General features: G+C 44.1%; 1 protein-coding gene across 23 annotated transcripts in view; it reads left to right on the plus strand.

Moving 5' to 3' along the window:
- Positions 1-10: 10 nt before the first annotated feature.
- The window catches only part of ZNF793 (zinc finger protein 793), a 32,444-nt gene continuing 14,239 nt past the window's right edge, over positions 11-18,215 (plus strand). For 3 of the 23 annotated variants that reach the window (XR_012427543.1, XR_012427544.1, XM_074023418.1), the window contains exons 1-5: positions 529-693; positions 1,859-1,997; positions 12,612-12,727; positions 13,477-13,522; positions 18,095-18,190. Coding sequence is in view for 16 of the 23 variants with exons in the window: in XM_065535481.1 (XP_065391553.1) it covers positions 13,508-13,522; positions 17,121-17,247; positions 18,095-18,190 (238 nt within the window). In the remaining 7 variants the exon portion in view is untranslated. Of the gene's footprint in view, positions 139-528; positions 1,238-1,858; positions 1,998-10,598; positions 10,728-12,611; positions 12,728-13,476; positions 13,523-17,120; positions 17,248-18,021; positions 18,191-18,215 lie in introns of those variants that run through there. The other 20 variants (XM_005589040.4, XM_074023422.1, XM_074023424.1 and 17 more) reach the window with 16 other exon arrangements.

Here is an 18,215-nt window from a genome sequence, read left to right on the forward strand (position 1 = left end):
CCCCCTCCTTAGGCTGTCTCTGTCTCCCTAAAAGAAGAGCGAGTCTCTTCGTTGCTCTGTAACTCCCAGAGCTAGCTCAGAAAAAGTTTCACATTGCCATAGGGGAACTCCTCCTAGGAGAGGCTGCACCCATTGCACGTAAGAAGCGGTAAAAATGTTCGCGGCCATCTTATCAGGCTGCTGGAAACAAAGAAAGCTCAGCATTGATGTCTGGGCGCCCCCATGTTAGTCACAGGAGGTTTTGGCATCTGGGATGCTGAGTTAAGAGCAGAGACGACATCTCTGTTTAGGGATCCAGGGACACTTGCTTCTCCCTAAAATAGCCTTATCTTTTGGTCGGGCAAAGAAAGGGCGTAACCATCCGTTGTACGGCACAGCTTTAAACATGGCCGCCCCCGGTAGGAGTCAGGCGGGCGTCGCCATCATACCTCCCATTACAGCTTTGAGAAACCCAGAATCCTGTTCTCTGGAACGTTGCCGGGTGGCCGCTGACAGCCTCAAAGTCGCAATTGAGTCTGCGCACCGGCCATTCAGGATGGGACGACCTTATACCGCGATAAGGCTGTGTGGCAGGACGATCAATTTCAGATTCTGGGCGCGGATGCAGCATAAATGGGAAGGGTCGGTTTGAGAAACGGTCAAACCTGGGGACTGGTGAAGGATAGTGAGCTGCCGACTACGGTGGCCGACTGGGTCAGTTATGGGTGCCCGTGAGGGTCAACGACAAGGGGACTGAAGGGTTAAGAGATTGGACGTCTGAGCCTCGCGGAGCCTCAGTGGTGGCAGGCAGAGGTTGGCGGGAGTCAATGGCACAGTCTCTGAAGAAGATGGATTGGGAGTGTGTGGGAATCAATAAATGCGAGTTCTGTGAAATGTCTTGATTTTCAGGGTGCATGGGGTCAGTTATAGTGGTCTTCATGGGTCTGGGGTCAATTGGGATTTTTCAGACACTGGTTTAGAGAGCTTTAAGGTTAATGATCTGAGCCCGAGAGGATGAGTGATCGGAGGTTCTAAGTTCTGTGGGCAGTAATAGTTTGGGTACCGGAATTGGTGATTGTGGAAACTTTGGGGTTCAGTTATGAGGGGGGTCAGTGGTGATGAATATTTGGAGAAATGTTTTGGGCCATCGGTGATTGAGACTTACTTCATATCATCGGTGGAGGATCGGAGAGTAATAACGATTGGACTTTTGTAGATCAGGGAATGGAGAATAGAGTCAAGTGTGCTTATCTTAAAGGTACGCCTCAATGAGGCTCAGTTATTCGGACTGTCACTTGTGGGTGGGGGTGGGACTGTGAGAATCAACAATTAATCCTCAGTCGTTGGGATATCATTGGCGAACAGTGTGGGTTCACGATTGGGGGCGGTGTAAATTCACTGGCAATCAGATCGGATCAGTGTGCTTTGTAGTTACTGACCAGTAGTCTCTCCTGGTCAGATTTAAACATACGGGAATATCAGTGACTATGAAAACCTCTGAGGGTTGGAGATTGGAGGCCGGTGACTGGGGACACTATGTGTGTCTGATTAGGAGGCTTATAAGGGTTGGTGTTGAGGGTCCTGAAATGTGGAGATTGGGGATGGGAAAATCACAGATTTGAGGCTGAAAGCCTCAATCTGTGGGAACACATTTCACTCAAATGACACTCCCTAGCTGAATAGCAGCCAGTTCCTCTCCACCAAGGCCCATCTCAAAACTCTTTTCTGAACCCACACCCTTTTTATTGTTCTCCACAATAATGAAAATAATTTGAAAGGATCGCGTGCTAAACTTATCTGAAGTACCATGTTATTAAAGATGTGGCTTCTATTGTTCTTGTTAGTGATCTAATGCATATTTTTTCCTGTTTCCTTTAAGGTTCTTTCTGGTAAAAGTAATGACATACGCATCTGTGACAGCATCCCAAGAGTGAGCCTGGTTTCTGGAAATCCATTCCGACTCTGTGACAGCGGGGATGGATGTGACCTTGCCCGTGGTTAGAAAACAAATTTACTGAGTAAGTATCTAAAATGATAATATAGGCTGGGTGCAGTGGCTCATGCCTGTAATCCCAGCACTGTGGGAGGCCAAGGTGGGTGGATCATTTGAAGTCAGGAGTTACCAGCCTGGTCAACATGGTGAAACCCTGCCTCTACTAAAAACACAAAAATTAGCTGGGCGTGGTGGCGGGCGCCTGAGGTCCCAGCTACTCTGGAGGCTGAGGCAGGAGAATCATTTGAACCCTGGAGGTGGAGATTGCAGTGAACCGAGATTGTACCACTGCACTCCAGCCTGGATGACAGAATGAGACTCTGTCTCAAAATAAATAAATAAATACAAATAAACAAAATAAAATAAAATGATAATGTAAAAGATTTGGCTGAAAGAGCAAACTGAGAGTGTTTAGAAAATACTTTCATCTAGGCTCAGCTTAAAAATAAATTATCAAAGGAAGAGAAACTAGATTTGGAATTTATTGTATTCTGAGAGTCTTTTTGCCTTGTCCTATATATTTTACGCATAGCCACATTTAACCTTCACTAATCAGTTCCTTATAAAGTCCTGGCAGAAAAAATTCGAGACAGATAAAGCCACAACAACCACAAAACAAAATTTAAAGCTACTTTTAGAAACTGTTCATCACTGAAACTGAAATTGAACTAATAGTTATTAAAATGGCTGAGATGGGATTGCAAATAAAATGGAAATAAGATTTAAAATAATAGATGTAGGGGATATAAGTGCAGTTTTGTTACATGGATATATTTCTTTTTTTTTTTTTTTTTTTTTTGAGGCGGAGTCTGGCTCTCTTGCCTAGGCTAGAGTGCAGTGGCCGGATCTCAGCTCACTGCAAGCTCCACCTCCTGGGTTCACGCCATTCTCCTGCCTCAGCCTCCCGAGTACCTGGGACTACAGGCGCCCGCCACCTCGCCCAGCTAGTTTTTTGTATTTTTTAGTAGAGACGGGGTTTCACTGTGTTAGCCAAGATGGTCTCGATCTCCTGACCTCGTGATCCACCCGTCTCGGCCTCCCAAAGTGCTGGGATTACATGGATATATTTCATAGTGGGGAAGCCTGGGCTTTTAGTGTAACTATCACTTGAATAATGTACATTGAACCTATCTGGTAATTTCTCATTCCCTACCCGCTTCCTAGCCTCCCTCCATTCAGAGTCACTCATGTCTATTATTCTGCTTTCTATGTCCATATGTACACATGATTTTTTTTTTTTGAGACGGAGTCTCGCTCTGTCGCCCAGGCTGGAGTGCAGTGGCCGGATCTCAGCTCACTGCAAGCTCCGCCTCCCGGGTTTACGCCATTCTCCTGCCTCAGCCTCCCAAGTAGCTGGGACTACAGGCGCCCGCCACCTCCCCAGCTAGTTTTTTGTATTTTTTAGTAGAGACAGGGTTTCACCGTGTTAGCCAGGATGGTCTCGATCTCCTGACCTCGTGATCCGCCCGTCTCGGCCTCCCAAAGTGCTGGGATTACAGGCTTGAGCCACTGCGCCCGGCCCATATGTACACATTATTATCTTATAAGTGAGAACATGCAGTATTTGACTTTCAGTTTCTGAGTCAGAAAATAAGATTTTGACCATTACTCTAATGAAAAGGTACAATGCCAAAACAATATTTTAACTTTAAAAAATTATTACATTTGATCTTTATGTAACCTTCAGAAAAAGCACAATGCCTGTAGCATCTTAAGAAATAAAGGCAGCTGGATGCTAAGGCAGGTAACATCTTTCAGAACCCACATAGGTCATGTTTTAGTTTTAAAAGCAGATAGTCCCTATTTTTCATTTGCACAGAATCAAACACAGATAGCTGCTTAGCATGGGTGAAGTAATAAGCCAGGGAAAGGAGTTTGGGTATTTTTTCCTCCACGTTGATTCCCTTCACTACCCATACTGTGCTCAGTGCCAGGTTTCAGAGCAAATAATTTAAAAAAAAAAGTTTTACATAAACCTTTTATTGTGATATAAGATATATGCAAAAATGTATATAAATATGCAGCTCAATGAATTGTCACAAGGGAATACCCCTGGGTATTGCACTCAGATCAGAAAACAACATTCTAGCACCATGCCCTCATGATGCCCCTCCCAGTTACTACTCTGCCAGAGGGAACCATTCTCCTAGCTTCTAACCTTACAGATTAGTTTTGTCTGTTTTTGATCCCTAATGTAATGGGATATTCATTGAGGGGAGGAGCACCATGGGGAGAGGCAAGATGTGGCTGTGTTTGAACAAAATTTCTTTCTTTTTTTTTTTTTTTTTTGGAGACGGAGTTTCACTCTTGTTGCCCAGGCTGGAGCGCAATGGGGTGATCTCGGCTCACCACAACCTCCACCTCCCGGGTTCAAGCGGTTCTCCTGCCTCAGCCTCTCAAGTAGCTGGAATTACAGGCACGCACCACCATGCCCAGCTAATTTGTATTTTTAGTAGAGGTGTATTTTTAATTTGTATTTTTTAGTAGTGAGCCACTGTGCCCAGCCTGTGTTTGAACAAAATTTCTAAGTTTGAATGGAGATAATTTCATTTATATAACAGACATTTCTCCAGGTCATTAAATATTCCCTTTTTGGCCAGGCACAGTGGCTTATGTCCGTAATCTCAGTGCTTTGGTAGGCTGAGGTAGGACGATTGTTTGAGGCCAGAAGCTTGAGACCAGCCTGCGCAACATAGCGAAACTCCATCATTACACAAAATTTAAAAATTAGCTGGGTAGTCTGGGCATGTTGGCTCACGCCTGTAATCCCAGCACTTTGGGAGGCCAAGGCGAGTGGATCACCTCAGGTCAGGAGTTCAAGACCAGCCTGACCAACATGGTGAAACTCCGTCTCTACTAAAAATACAAAAAAAAAAAAAAAAAAAAAATTAGCTGGGCTTGGTGGTGGGTACCTGTAATCCCAGCTACTTGGGAGGCTGAGGCAGGAGAATTAGTTAAACCCAGGAGGCAGAGTTTATAGTGAACCGAGATTGCACCACTGCACTCCAGCCTGGGCAAGAAGAGTGAAACTCTGTCTCAAAAAAAAAAAAAATTAGCTGGGTATGGTGGCTCACACCTGTGATCCTAGCTACTGGAGAGGCTGAGGTGAAAGAATTCCTTGAGCTCAGGAGTTCAAGGTTGCAGTGAGCTATGATCGTGCCACTGCACCCTAGCCTGGGTGACAGAGTGAGACCCTGTTTCAAAAAAAAAGAATTCTTTAAAAAAATTGAGGCATAATACACATGTAGTCAAGTGGGCTTATCTTTAAGGTACAACTCAATGAATTTTTATATTACAGAATCCTGTAACCACAGCCTAGATCAAGATATTCATCGCTTCTAACACCTTGAAGGTGTCCTTACTGGTCAATACCTACTGCCACCCCAGGGGTAACTAGGGTTTAATATAGTGGATTACTTTTGTCTGCTTTTGAATTTGAACTGAATTTCATATATCCCCTATGAGTCCACTTGATTGACTCATATTCATTGAATTTGACAGGATTCCATTTGAATCATATACATGTGAAGCCAAGGCATTCATACCATGAGGAAATTTTGTTTGAAATTCTGAAACCACACAAACACCAGGACAAAATTCTAAACTGAAGGCTGGGTGTGGTGGCTCATGCCTGTAATCCCAGCACTTTGGGAGGCTGAAGCGGGTGGATCAGGAGCTCGAGACCAGCCTGGCCAACAGAGTGAAACCCCATCTCTACTAAAAATACAAAAATTAGCCTGGTATGGTGACGAGAGCCTGTAGTCCCAGCTACTCAGGAGGCTGAGGCAGGATAATCATTTGTACTTGGGATGTGGAGGTTGCTGAAAACACAGTCGACTATCCAGTAACAGATATGAAAAGAAAATTGGAGTACCTATGTGAAAGCATAAAACATTACATTTTGAGATATATAGAAAGTCTTGAGTAAATATTGAAGCCTTGTTCTTGGATTGGAAGGCTCAACAATTTTCAGAATTGTCAGTATTTTCTTACATGAATGGACAAATTCAGTGAAATGTTAAGCAAAATCTTAAGAAGGGATCTCTTTGCCCCAAATTATAACAGAATAATTCTACAGTTTATGTTGAAGATGAAACATTTGAGAATATCTAGGACATTTATGAAAAATAAGTAATAAGAGGTAATGTGCTAAACAAAGCTTTCAAACATACAGCTTCAGGAGACAGAGGCTACAACCTAAGAGGAAGAATAAGTTGAGGGAGAAGATACTGAGTTCGCTTTTGTGAAACCACAATGGGTGGCAATGAGAGACCTATGATCTAGTTTAAAAAAAATTTTTTTTTTTAGAGACAAGAGTTTCCCACTTTTTCTCCAGGCTGGAGTACAATGGCGCGATCTTGGCTCACTGCAACCTCTGCCTCCCGCGTTCAGGTGATTCTCTTGCCTCAGCCTCCCGAGTAGCTGGGACTAGAGGCATATGCCACCACGCCCGGCTAATTTTTACATTTTTAGTAGAGATGGGTTTTCACCACGTTGGTCAGGCTGGTCTTAAACTCCTGACCTCAGGTGATCCACCCACCCCGGCCTCCCAAGTGCTGGGATTACAGGCGTGAGCCACTGTGCCCGGCCTATGATCTAGTTTTAAGTTTGTGACTGAGAGCATCTAGATGATGGTATCTATATGGCAAAATATGACTTTTGAGTTCAAATGTTAGGGACTGATGATAAGGGTGTGTAAGTCACAATCATGTCACAATGCTGAGATAGTGCCCATCAGATGGCTGCCATGCTGTTAGAAGAGTGACTGACTGCAGGGCAATACTGCTTTCCAAGATTGACTCTTTTTTTTTTTTTCTTTAATTTGGATTCTTGCTCTGTCACCCACATTGGAGTACAGTGGTGCGATCTCAGCTCACTATAACCTCTCCTTCCCAGGTCCAAGCAATTTTCCTTCCTCAGCCTCCTGTGTAGCTGGGATTACAGGCGCCCACCACCATACCCAGCTCATTTTTGTATTTTTAGTAGAGATGGGGTTTTACCATGTTGGCCAGGTTGGTCTTGAACTCCTGGCCTCATGCAATCTGCCCACCTCGGCCTCCCAATATGCTGGGATTACAGGCATGAGCCACTGTGCCCTGCCTGAGATTAACTCTTTACCAAGAAAGATAATGATTGATTTCATCTTCACGCGGATTCTCTCCATAGTTGCTCAGTTTTAGGGAGGAATTGGGGCTGAGGGAGGAAGGGAACTTTTTCACATTTCCTTATTAATCAGGATAGGTGGCACTGCTTTTGTCTGCCACACTTGGCTCCGTGTTCAGATGGGCATCCCCAGTAGGAAAAAATCCGTTTTTAAATAAAAAAGGAAAATTACTAATTTTTCCTTGTTGTTGAAGGAAATTGAAGAAAACATTCATAATAGTTTTACCATATGTATCCAGTTACTGTTTCCTGCCTTAATATTTTAGTCTGTATCTACAGCTGGAGGTGATTTTAGTAATCCCAGCTACTTGGGAGGCTGAGGCAGGAGAATCCCTTGAACGCAGGAGGTGGAGGCTGCAGTGGGCTGAGATCGCACCACTACACTCCAGTGTGGGCAACAAGAGAGAAACTCTGTCTAGAAAAAAAAAAAAAAAAAGCACATCAAATGTTGCATTGCTCTTTTAGAAGGCAAATCTGTCTCTGAGAGGCAGCAAGACTAAGAAGTTATAAACCGAAGCACCACAGCCAGGCTAGTCGGGTGTATATCTCAGTGCTGCTGTGTGCTAGTTCTTCAGCTCTCTCAGGTACTATGTCTTTATCTAGAAACGGAGTAGGACTCGGTTTAGAGGGCAGTGTGAGGAATAAATGAGTCAATTTGAGGAAATAACCTGCACAGTGCCTAAGTTGAGATCAGGGCTCAATAAATACAAGCTAGGCTTTTTTTTTTTCTTTTCTATTTCTGTCAGTTTCTATGATGTGTCATAGTTTTATTTGTTCTTCCTATGTAAGACCATGCTTGTTTTGATTGGTCATTATTGTAAATTTTGTTATTGTTATTATTGCTATTATCTAAATAAATATATAATTATGAGGCTATTGGAAAAGTTAGAAAATGAACACTTCAAAAATGCAATGTAAATTCCTTTCAATCCCCAACTCAGAGAAAGCAACTGTTAATATTTTCATAGATTTGGACTTACATAATTAAAAAAATAGAATTATGCTTCACATCGTATGTTATGACTTGTATTTCCTGCTTCAAAATACATCACAAATGTAGTTCCAAGTCAGAGTACACCACTCCATTACTATTTCTTTTTTTTTTTTTTTTTTTTTCCTGAGGTGGAGTGTCACTCTGTCACCCAGGCTGAAGTGCAGTGGTGCAATCTCGGCTCACTGCAACCTCTGCCTCCTGGGTTCAACTGATTCTCCGTCTCAGCCTCCCGTGTAGCTGGGATTACAGGCGCCTCCCACCACGCCCAGCTAATTTTTTCTGTTTTTAGTAGAGATGGGGTTTTGCTATGTTGGCCAGGCTAGTCTCGAATTCCTGACCTCAGTTGATCTGCCTGCCTTGGCCTCCCAAAGTGCTGGGATTACAAGGCGTGAGCCACCGCGCCCGGCCTCCACTACTATTACTAATGCCTGCGTTGTGTTCCATTCTGTGGCTCACCAATATCAGCCCGCCAATCTTTTAATTGCTGGGACAGGCTGGGTGTAGGATTATAGGCTCACACCTATAATCCCAGCACTTTGGGAGGCCAGGGTGGGTGGATTGCTTGAGTCCAGGAGTCCAAGACCAGCCTGGGAAACATGGCGAAACGCTGTCTCTACAAAAGAAAAAAAAAAAAAAATTAGCCAGGTGCGCTGGTGCACATCTATAGTCCCTCCTACTTGGATGCTGAGGTGGGAGGATCACCTAAGCCCAGGAGTTTGAGGCTGCAGCAAGCCATGATCATGCCACTGTACTCCAGGCTATCTCAAATAAAGAAATAGATAAATGAAAAAATAAATAAATTATTGTTGGTACATTTTGATTGCTTCCAGTTGTTTTACTTTTGTAAGCAAAGGTGAGATGAACATCCTTGTACCTTTATCTTTTCTTTTAGTGAGACGAATTAGTTCCTAGAGACACATTATTGGATGTTGAAGAGTGGTTTAATGAGTGTGCACTCTAAAAATTCTGATAGGGCCGGGCGTGGTGGCTCACGCCTGTAATCCCAGCACTTTGGGAGGCCAAGGTGGGTAGATCACGAGGTCAGGAGATTGAGACCATCCTGACTAACGTGGTGAAACCCCGTCTCTACTAAAAATACAAAAAAATTAGCCAGGCGTGGTGGCGGGCACCTGTAGTCCCAGCTACTGGGGACGCTGAGGCAGGAGAATGGTGTGAACCCAGAAGGTGGAGCTTGCAGTGATCCCAGATCTCACCACTGCACTCCAGCCTGGGCGACAGAGAAAAAAAAAAAAAATTCTGATATAAATTCCCTTCAGAAAGCTGTAATATCCTACCGTCCTACCAGCAGTGTAAGAGATATGATTTCCATCTTTACCAATCTTTTTTTTTTTTTTTTTTGAGACGGAGTCTTGCTCTGTCACCCAGGCTGGAGTGCAATGGCCAGATCTCAGCTCATTGCAAGCTCCGCCTCCCGGGTTCACGCCATTCTCCTGCCTCAGCCTCCCGAGTAGCTGGGACTACAGGCGCCCGCCACCTCGCCCGGCTAGTTTTTTGTATTTTTTAGTAGAGACGGGGTTTCACCAGTTAGCCAGGATGGTCTCCATCTCCTGACCTCGTGATCCGCCCGTCTCGGCCTCCCAAAGTGCTGGGATTACAGGCTTGAGCCACCGCGCCCGGCCCTTTACCAATCTTGTAAGCCAAAAAGACCATTTTAATAATCTTGTGGAAAAGACTTTTACCGAAAATACTACCAGAAGCAGAAACTATAAGGGGAAAACAATCAACAAGTTGACTATTAAAAATAACCAATAAAACTTGTTTGGTATTTGGAAACTAATAAACCCAAGTTTAAGGACAAATGACAAATAAGGACAAATGTTATCTATAAAAACATGTTTATAACAAATATGACAAAGGATTAATAGCCTCAATATATAAAGAGCACTTATAAATTAATTTTTGCAAATAACTCAGGAAAATCATAAGTGCATAAACAGATTGTTTACAAAAGAAATGCAAATGACCAATAAATAGATGGGGAAAATGTCTTTCTCCATTAAAAATCAAAGGAGGGTAAAATAATAAATAAATGATGGGGATATTGAGACACAGAGAGACTAAGTAACTCACTCAACATCACACATCAGTAAATGGCAGCGCCTGCATTTGAACCGAGGTTTTCTGGTTTTCAAGTCTGTTTGACAGCCTCTTTCTGTTTTCACAGATGAGGAAACAGGCCTAGAGAGGTAAAGTGTCTAGCCCAGATTCTCTCAGTTAGTCAGAGGAAGTGCTTGGCTTCAAACTTGTATCTGAGTCATTCCTTGGCTCAGGGAGTGGCTCAGACACAAGGGTCTTTGTGGCATTTTCCCGTGCTGCAGTCCCAGAGCAGAGCCATCACTCAGCTATGTCTCCTGCACAGCCTCTGCAGGCTTTTCCCCCTGAGGCCCCAGGCAGTGTTTGGGGAGGGATGAGTGGATGACTCTCACCATGGGATCTGCTTATCTTCAGGTTCTCTGGGTGCCCTGCAGACCTTTGGATCCTGCCACCTTGCTGGACATTAGGGTTCTCTAGCTCCTGCCAGCCCTTAGAGCCACAGGACCTTGGTTACAACATCTACAGAAGGCCCTGCAGCTGAGTGTGAGTTACTGTTGAGAGACGGAGCTGTGAGCGCCTAGGCAGGCCAGGTTAAAGACCCTCTGTCCAGGAGAAGGGAACTTGGGATGAAAATTCCCTTCTGAAGGAATCACTGAGACCCCATACCTCTTGTCAGAGCAAAGACTCCCACATAAAAGGAAATAGCTTCATCCTTGAGCCAGAAGCTGACCAACCTGAAGACGTTACTCTTTTCAGGGACTCTCCATGGCTACATGAAGGGAGGAGGGTCAGCCCAAGATCCAGGGAGACAGAGTGAAGGGAGAGGTAGAGAGGCCAGAGTCTCGCTGCAGGTGCGATAGGTACGTTCTTTCAGGAGAAGGGGACATCCATCTAGCCCAGTGCATTCTGCTATCTTGTGGTATGGGGTATGGCCCATCTGCTCCTTTATTCTTGCTGGACCTTTCTAGACTTGCTCTCCTGTCATTTTTGGTACCTCACCTGGCCTCTTGGAATGTGATGAGTTCATTCCATCCTGACTCAGAGGCAGAAAAGGCCCTGGATTCTCAGAACGGTGGTGGTGGCAGAATTTATGGGCCTACTGTATATAATTTTGTTTTGTTTTTTTTTTTTGAGATGGAGTTTCACTCTTGTCACCCAGGCTGGAGTACAATGGCACAATCTCTGAATTACAGACATGCACCACCATGCCCGGTTAATTTTTGTATTTTTAGTAGAGACAGAGTTTCACCATGTTGACCAGGTTGTTCTCGAACTCCTGACCTCAAGCGATCCGCCCACCTCGGCCTCCCAAAGTGCTGGGATTACGGGCTTGAATCACCGTGCATGACCAGTTTTTTTTTTTTTTGAGATGGAGTTTCACTCTTGTTGCCCAGGCTGGAGTGCAATGGTGCGATCGCAGCTCACTGCAGCCTCCGCCTCCTGGGTTCAAGGGATTCTCCTGCCTCAGCCTCCCGAGTGGCTGGGATTATAGGCACACATCACCACACTCGGCTAATTTTGTACTTTTAGTAGAGATGGGGTTTCACTATGTTGGTCATGCTTGTCTGAAACTCCCGACCTCAGGTTATCCACCTGCCTCAGCCTCCCAAAGTGCTGGGATTACAGGGGTAAGCCACCGCACCCAGCCTTTTGTTTTTAACTAAACATTTTATTTGGAAATTTTTTTCCAAAAAAAAGCAAGAATATTACTGTAGTCTCCTATGTATTCCTTACCTAGGTTCATCTATATAAAGCCATGTTTACATGTGCTGTCTTTCTATATACAAATATATATGTATATAGATGATTATGTTATATCATAAATATATCATTCTTATTATTTCTTTTCTTTAACTACTTAAGACTAACTTGCGGATATGATGCTCCTTTACCCATAAGTACTTCAGGGTATATTTCCTAAGAATGAGAACATTTTCTTATATAACTGATAGTTTTCAGAACCAGGCAATTAACACTGATTACTAAGTCAGTGTTATAATGATTTAATAATCATGATAACTAGACTAATACAGAATATAGACTAGACTAATCCAGTCTACAACCAGATGTCAACTGTCACTTTATAGCAACTTTTCTTTCTTTTTTTTTTTTTTTGAGACCAAGTCTCACTCTTGTCACCCAGGCTGGAGTGCAATGGCGTGATCTCAGCTCACTGCAACCTCTGCCTTCTGGGTTCAAATGATTCTCCTGCCTCAGGCTCCTGAGTAGCTGGGATTAGAGGCGCCTGCCACCATGCCTGGCTAATATGTGTAGTTTTAGTAGAGACAGGGTTTCACCACCTTGGCCAGGCTGGTCTCAAACTCCTGACCTCAGGCGATCCACGCACCTCGGCCTCCCAAAGTGCTGGGATTACAGGCGTGAGCCACTGTGCCTGGCCCTATAGCAACTTTTCTTTTTCCATCCCAGGATCCAATCCAGGATCATATGCTGCCTTCAGGTGACACATCCCTTTAGTCTCCTTTAATCAGGAGCAGTTTCTTGGTCTTCATATTCCATGAAGTCGACATTTTTGAAGAGTATAGGTAGGTTATTTTTTATATTGTAACTCAGTATGGTTTTGTCTGATGTCTCTCTTCATTGATTAGGTTCAGGTATGCATTTGGGGTGTGAATACCACAGAAGGGATGTTGTACCCTTCACAGTGCATTATATCAGAAGGCACATGATGTCTTATATTTCATTACTGGTCATGTTAACTGATCACTTGACTAAGCGATACTGCCAAGTTTTTCCAAGAAAAAGTTACTTCTTTTCCTTTTATAATCATTAAATGTCTTGGGGAGTGGGGCATTTAGATACTATGGCAACCATGCTTTATGGTCTACGCTTTATGACCTGTACAATATTTCAAAGTATTTGAAACAAGTAAGAGATAAAGGATATTTATTTGTTTATTTATTATTTAATTTTTGAGACAGGGTCTTACTCTGTTACCCAGGCCAGATTGCAGTAGTAGGATCATGGCTCACTGCAGCTTTGACCTCCTAGGCTCAAGTGATCCCCCACCTCAGCCTCCTGGATAGCTGGGACTACAGGTGTGCAACACCATGCCTGGCTAATTTTTTCTCTTTTTTTGTAGAGATAGCATTTTGCCATATTGTCCAGGCTGGTCTCTAGCTCCTGGCCTCAAATAAGGTGTGAGCCACCACACCCAGCTAAAAGCATGGATTTTTGTACAAGATTTACAAAGGAAATTTGCAATTTCTAAGACAGGCCTAGTCCCTTACACTCTGTTCTCTTTCTCCATCTTCTTCCCCCCACATGTCTACAGGTGTCAGATCTTTTTCCAAGAACAGCAGAAAATGATCGAGTACCAGGTGAGTATCACATTAAGTAATCCAATTTTCCTTCCTGGGGAAACTGTCCTAGATAAAAAAAAAGTATGCATTGTAAGTATGTACAGTTTGTACATACAGGCTGGGTTCTCAGGGAAGCTGACTCATAGATGGAGATTTTTCTCACCGGAGGTTTATTAGGCAGGCTCTTAGAACCCCTGTAAGGCAGTGAGGGAAGCTGGATTGGGCTGAGGGAGTTGTTGAACAGAGGCCTCAGGGAATCTTATACTCTGGAGCTGGGATGGCCTTCAGCATTGTTGTGAATGGAGGCAAGGAGGCTTTTATATTCTGAAATCAACTAATCATTGATTGTAGGCTGCCTCAAGGAGGGTAGATATCCTTGGATGGCACAGTACCCTTTGTCCAAGGATAATTCTCAGAAAGATTTTAAGCTGGCCGCTAGCGGTAGCTCACACCTGTAATCCCAGCACTTTGGGAGGCCAAGGCAGTTGGATCACCTGAGGTCAGGAGTTTGAGACCAGCCTGGCCAACACGGTGAAACCCTGTCTCTACTAAAAAAAATACAAAAATTAGCTGGGCATGGTGGCGCATGCCTGTATTTCCAGCTACTCGGGAGGCTGAGGCAGGAGAATCTCTTGAGCCCAGGAGATGGAGGTTGTAGTGAGCCGAGATTGTACCACTGCACTCCAGCCTGGGCAACACAGCAAGACTCCGTCTCAAAATTAATTAATTAAGTACGTAAGTAAAATCAACCAAGTGAAGAGGCCCATGAAGCAGAGTTTAGGAGAGTTCCACATATAGAACTTCTGTCTTTTCCTAAGGGAGTCCAAAACAGTGCTAAATCCTCCCAGCAGTAACGTTTGCCAATACACATGGAGCCTTGCCAACAAGGAAAGTGCACCTAAGCCCTGGTGTCCACTTTTTATTGGTGGTTGATCATGTAGAAAGGCTTGACTGTTCCCACTGCTGACCTCAGTTTGCAGCCCTTTCAAGAGATTGATCTGATGCCTGTGACCCAAAGCCCTCATTATAAACCACATCATTAGACTATCTAGTGTGGCCCAAGGCCACTAGGTAAACAAGGACACTCTGAGGACATTCCAAGAGTATAGAGATTACTTCCCAGCAGCTGAGGGCAAAGGCCACACCTCTGTTTTGGCAAGGTCAAATTCTTTAATACACAGTCACTTAAAGACAGGATCACCAGGACCTTCCTAGGCTGGTACCCATGGGTCTCCCTCAGTGACTGTCCTGCTCCTTCACAACTTATGCCGGGATCTCCAGGGCTATCAGTTCTTTTTTTCTTTTTTTTTTTTTTTTTGAGACGGAGTCTCGCTCTGTCACCTAGGCTAGAGTGCAGTGGCGTGATCTCGGCTCACTGCAAGCTCTGCCTCCCGGATTCACGCCACTCTCCTGCCTCAGCCTCCTGAGCAGCTGGGACTACAGGCGCCCGCCACCTCTCCTTTTTTTGCTCTCCTTTTTTTGTTTTGTTGTTTTAATTTTTAAAAAATTTTTGTGGCTACATAGTAGGTGTGTGTATTTATGGCAACATGTGTTGGTACAGGCATCATGCAACGTGAAATAATCACCCCATGCAGAATGGGGTCTGCTCTTCTTTACAGCGTTCTATCTTTCTCTAATGGTTACTGTCCTGCTTGTGAACATCACCTTTCACACAGGTTACTATAGGGTCTTTCCTCTCACTTCCCTCCAGGTCACCCACCACACTTCTCTTTCCATCCATTGGCTTTAAAACTGCCTGTGAGTTTACATTGAAAGTGCATCTCTTGTAGGCAGCATTTTTTTTTTTATTCAGTCTGACAATCTCTGCCTTTTTGGAGTGTTTAGTCTTTTTTTTTTTTTTTTTTTTTTTTTGAGACAGAGTCTCATTTTATTACCCAGGGTAGAGTGCAGTGGCACTTTCTGGGCTCACTGAATCTTCTGCCTCCCAGCTTCAAGCGATTCTCCTGCCTCAGCCTCCTGAAGTGCTTGGATTACAGTCATGAGCCACCGTGCCTGGTCTGGAGTGTTCAGTCTTATATTAAATTATATTACATTTAATGTTTATTAAATTACATTATTGGTATAGTAGGATTTATATCTGTCATTTTCGTGTCTGTTTTCTATTTATCCCATCTACTCTTTTGTTCCTCTATTTCTTCTTTCCTCTCTTTTGTTGTGCTATTGTGGATGAATGGAACAGTTTTCAGAATTCTGTTTATTTATATCAGGTACACCTCTCATTATGATTTAGTGGTTACTCTAGGGATACAATATATGTCTTTAACTTTTCACAGTTTATTTAGAGTTATCATTATACCACTTCACATAGAATGCAAGAAGCTCACCTCATGCCTTCTAGAATATGCTTTCTGCGTACACTTCTTCTTGGATAGGGTTTCCATTGTCCTAAAGTCCATCATTTCTTTCTTTTTTTTTTTTTGAGTCGGAGTCTCGGCCTGGCCTCCAGGCTGGAGTGCAATGGCACAATCTCAGCTCACTGCAACCTCTGCTTCCCGGGTTCTAGCGATTCTCCTGCCTTAGCCTCCTGAGTAGCTGAGACTACAGGCACCCGCCACCATGTCCGGCTAATTTTTCTATTTTTAGTAGAGATGGGGTTTCACCATGTTGGCCAGGCTTGTCTTGAACACCTGACCTCAGGTGATCCACCCACCTCAGCCTCCTAAAGTGCTGGGATTACAGGGGTAAGCCACCACGCCCGGCCCTAAAGCGCATCATTTCATTGCTGGCCGACCTCTACATGCTTTTCTCTTGTTACAAGGTAACTTGCCACCCCTAAAATCGCCGTTTTGCCCCCCAGTCTTTGTTCCCACTGCTCCCCTGCATAGAATGCAGTTTTCCGTCTTCCTGGGGAGACTCAGCTTTCCATATCCCTGGGCTCTGAAGCCTAACCGGACCCTAAAAAATTTAACAGACCATTCGCTTCTCTGTATGCCATAGCCTAGATGTCCTGCCATCACAGCTCTTGTGACACTTTTACCCTGATGGCTTTACATGTTGCTCTCTCTGTGCCAGACAGTGAGCTTCTTGAGGTCAGGACCCATCTATGATTGTGATCCCAGCAACACACAGTGGGTCTTCAATTTTTGTTGACTCAAAGTATGAATGGCAACAGTAGATAGCTTCCAATGTGATTTTCGTTTTCCCCACCATATATAACACAAAGCCAAGAATATAAAAGACCTTCCAGATAGATAATAAGCTCTAACTTATAAACATTATGGAAATCAGCACCATCTCTTGCACAAACTTTTTTTCTTTTTCTTTTCTTTTTTGAGATGGAGTCTTGCTCTATAGCCCAAGCTAGAGTACAGTGGTGCGATCTCGGCTCACTGCAACCTCCGCCTCTTAGGTTCAAGTGATTCTCCCACCTTAGCCTCCCAAGTAGCTGGGATTACAAGTGTGCATCACCATGCCTGGCTAATTTTTGTATTTTCAGTATAGACGGGGTTTCACCATGTTTGTCAGGCTGGTCTTGAACTCCTGATCCTCCTGCCTTGGCCTCCCAAAGTGCTGGGATTACAGGCATGAGCCACCATGCCTGGCCATGCACAAACATTTTTTTCTACATGACTCAATGTCATTTTTGTTTCAACAGACACCTGTGTCATTCAAAGATGTAGTTGTGGGCTTCACCCAAGAGGAGTGGCACAGGCTGAGTCCTGCTCAAAGGGCCCTGTACCGGGATGTGATGCTGGAAACCTATAGCAACCTCGTCTCAGTGGGTAAGAACACCTTCACCATACAATGCAGATTATGTTCAAATGACCACCTTTCCTTTCTCAGTTGCTAAAAGCAACTGGAGTACTTTGGGAGGCCAAGGCAGGGGGATCACCTGATGTCAGGAGTTTGAAACCAGCCTGGCCAACATGGTGAACCCTGTCTCTACTAAAAATACAAAAATTAGCTGGGTGTGGAAGCAGGTGCCTGTAATCCCAGCTACTTGGGAGACTGAGGCAGGAGAATCGTTTGAACCTGGGAGGCGGAGGTTGCAGTGAGCTGAGATCACACCATTGCCTTCCAGCCTGGGCAACAAGAGTGAAATTCTGTCTCAAAAAAAAAAAAAAAAAAGCAACTGAAGTACCTAGAACCTCTGAATTATTAAATAATTAAATAATTATTTATTTAATAATTATCTAGCACTTTCTATGTGCCAGAAACTGTTTTAGCCACTTTAAAAATATTAACTCATTTCATCCTCATAAAAGCCTTATGAGGTAGTTACTATTAGTACCACTTTTTTACAGGAAATTGAGGTACAGAAAGGTGAAGTAACTTGCCCAGAGTCACCCAGCTAGTAGATAACAGAGTCAGGATTTAAACCTCAGTGTTCTGGAGGCACAGAATGCATTCTTACCCTGTGCTGCTGCCTCAGTGGGTATGGCTTGAGTTTCCGTGGATTACTGGAATTACTAATGGATTACTGGATTACTAATTCCATTTGGTTCTGGACAAGGTGTGTGTTTAGTCCCCTCCCAAGTATAACATCTGTTGTGCAGCCTTTAAAGCTGCCTGAGAGGCCCTGAAGACCAAGGAGCTCAGTCCAAGGCCTGGATCATTTCCCTGGAACAGGTTATGAAGGCACCAAACCAGATGTGATCCTCAGGCTGGAGCAGGAAGAAGCACCATGGATTGGTGAGGCAGCATGCCCGGGCTGCCACTGTTGGGGTAAGTGTAATAAATCTAGCAAAAG

The sequence above is a fragment of the Macaca fascicularis genome, chromosome 19, assembly GCF_037993035.2.
Source record: "Macaca fascicularis isolate 582-1 chromosome 19, T2T-MFA8v1.1".
NCBI lineage: Eukaryota > Metazoa > Chordata > Mammalia > Primates > Cercopithecidae > Macaca > Macaca fascicularis.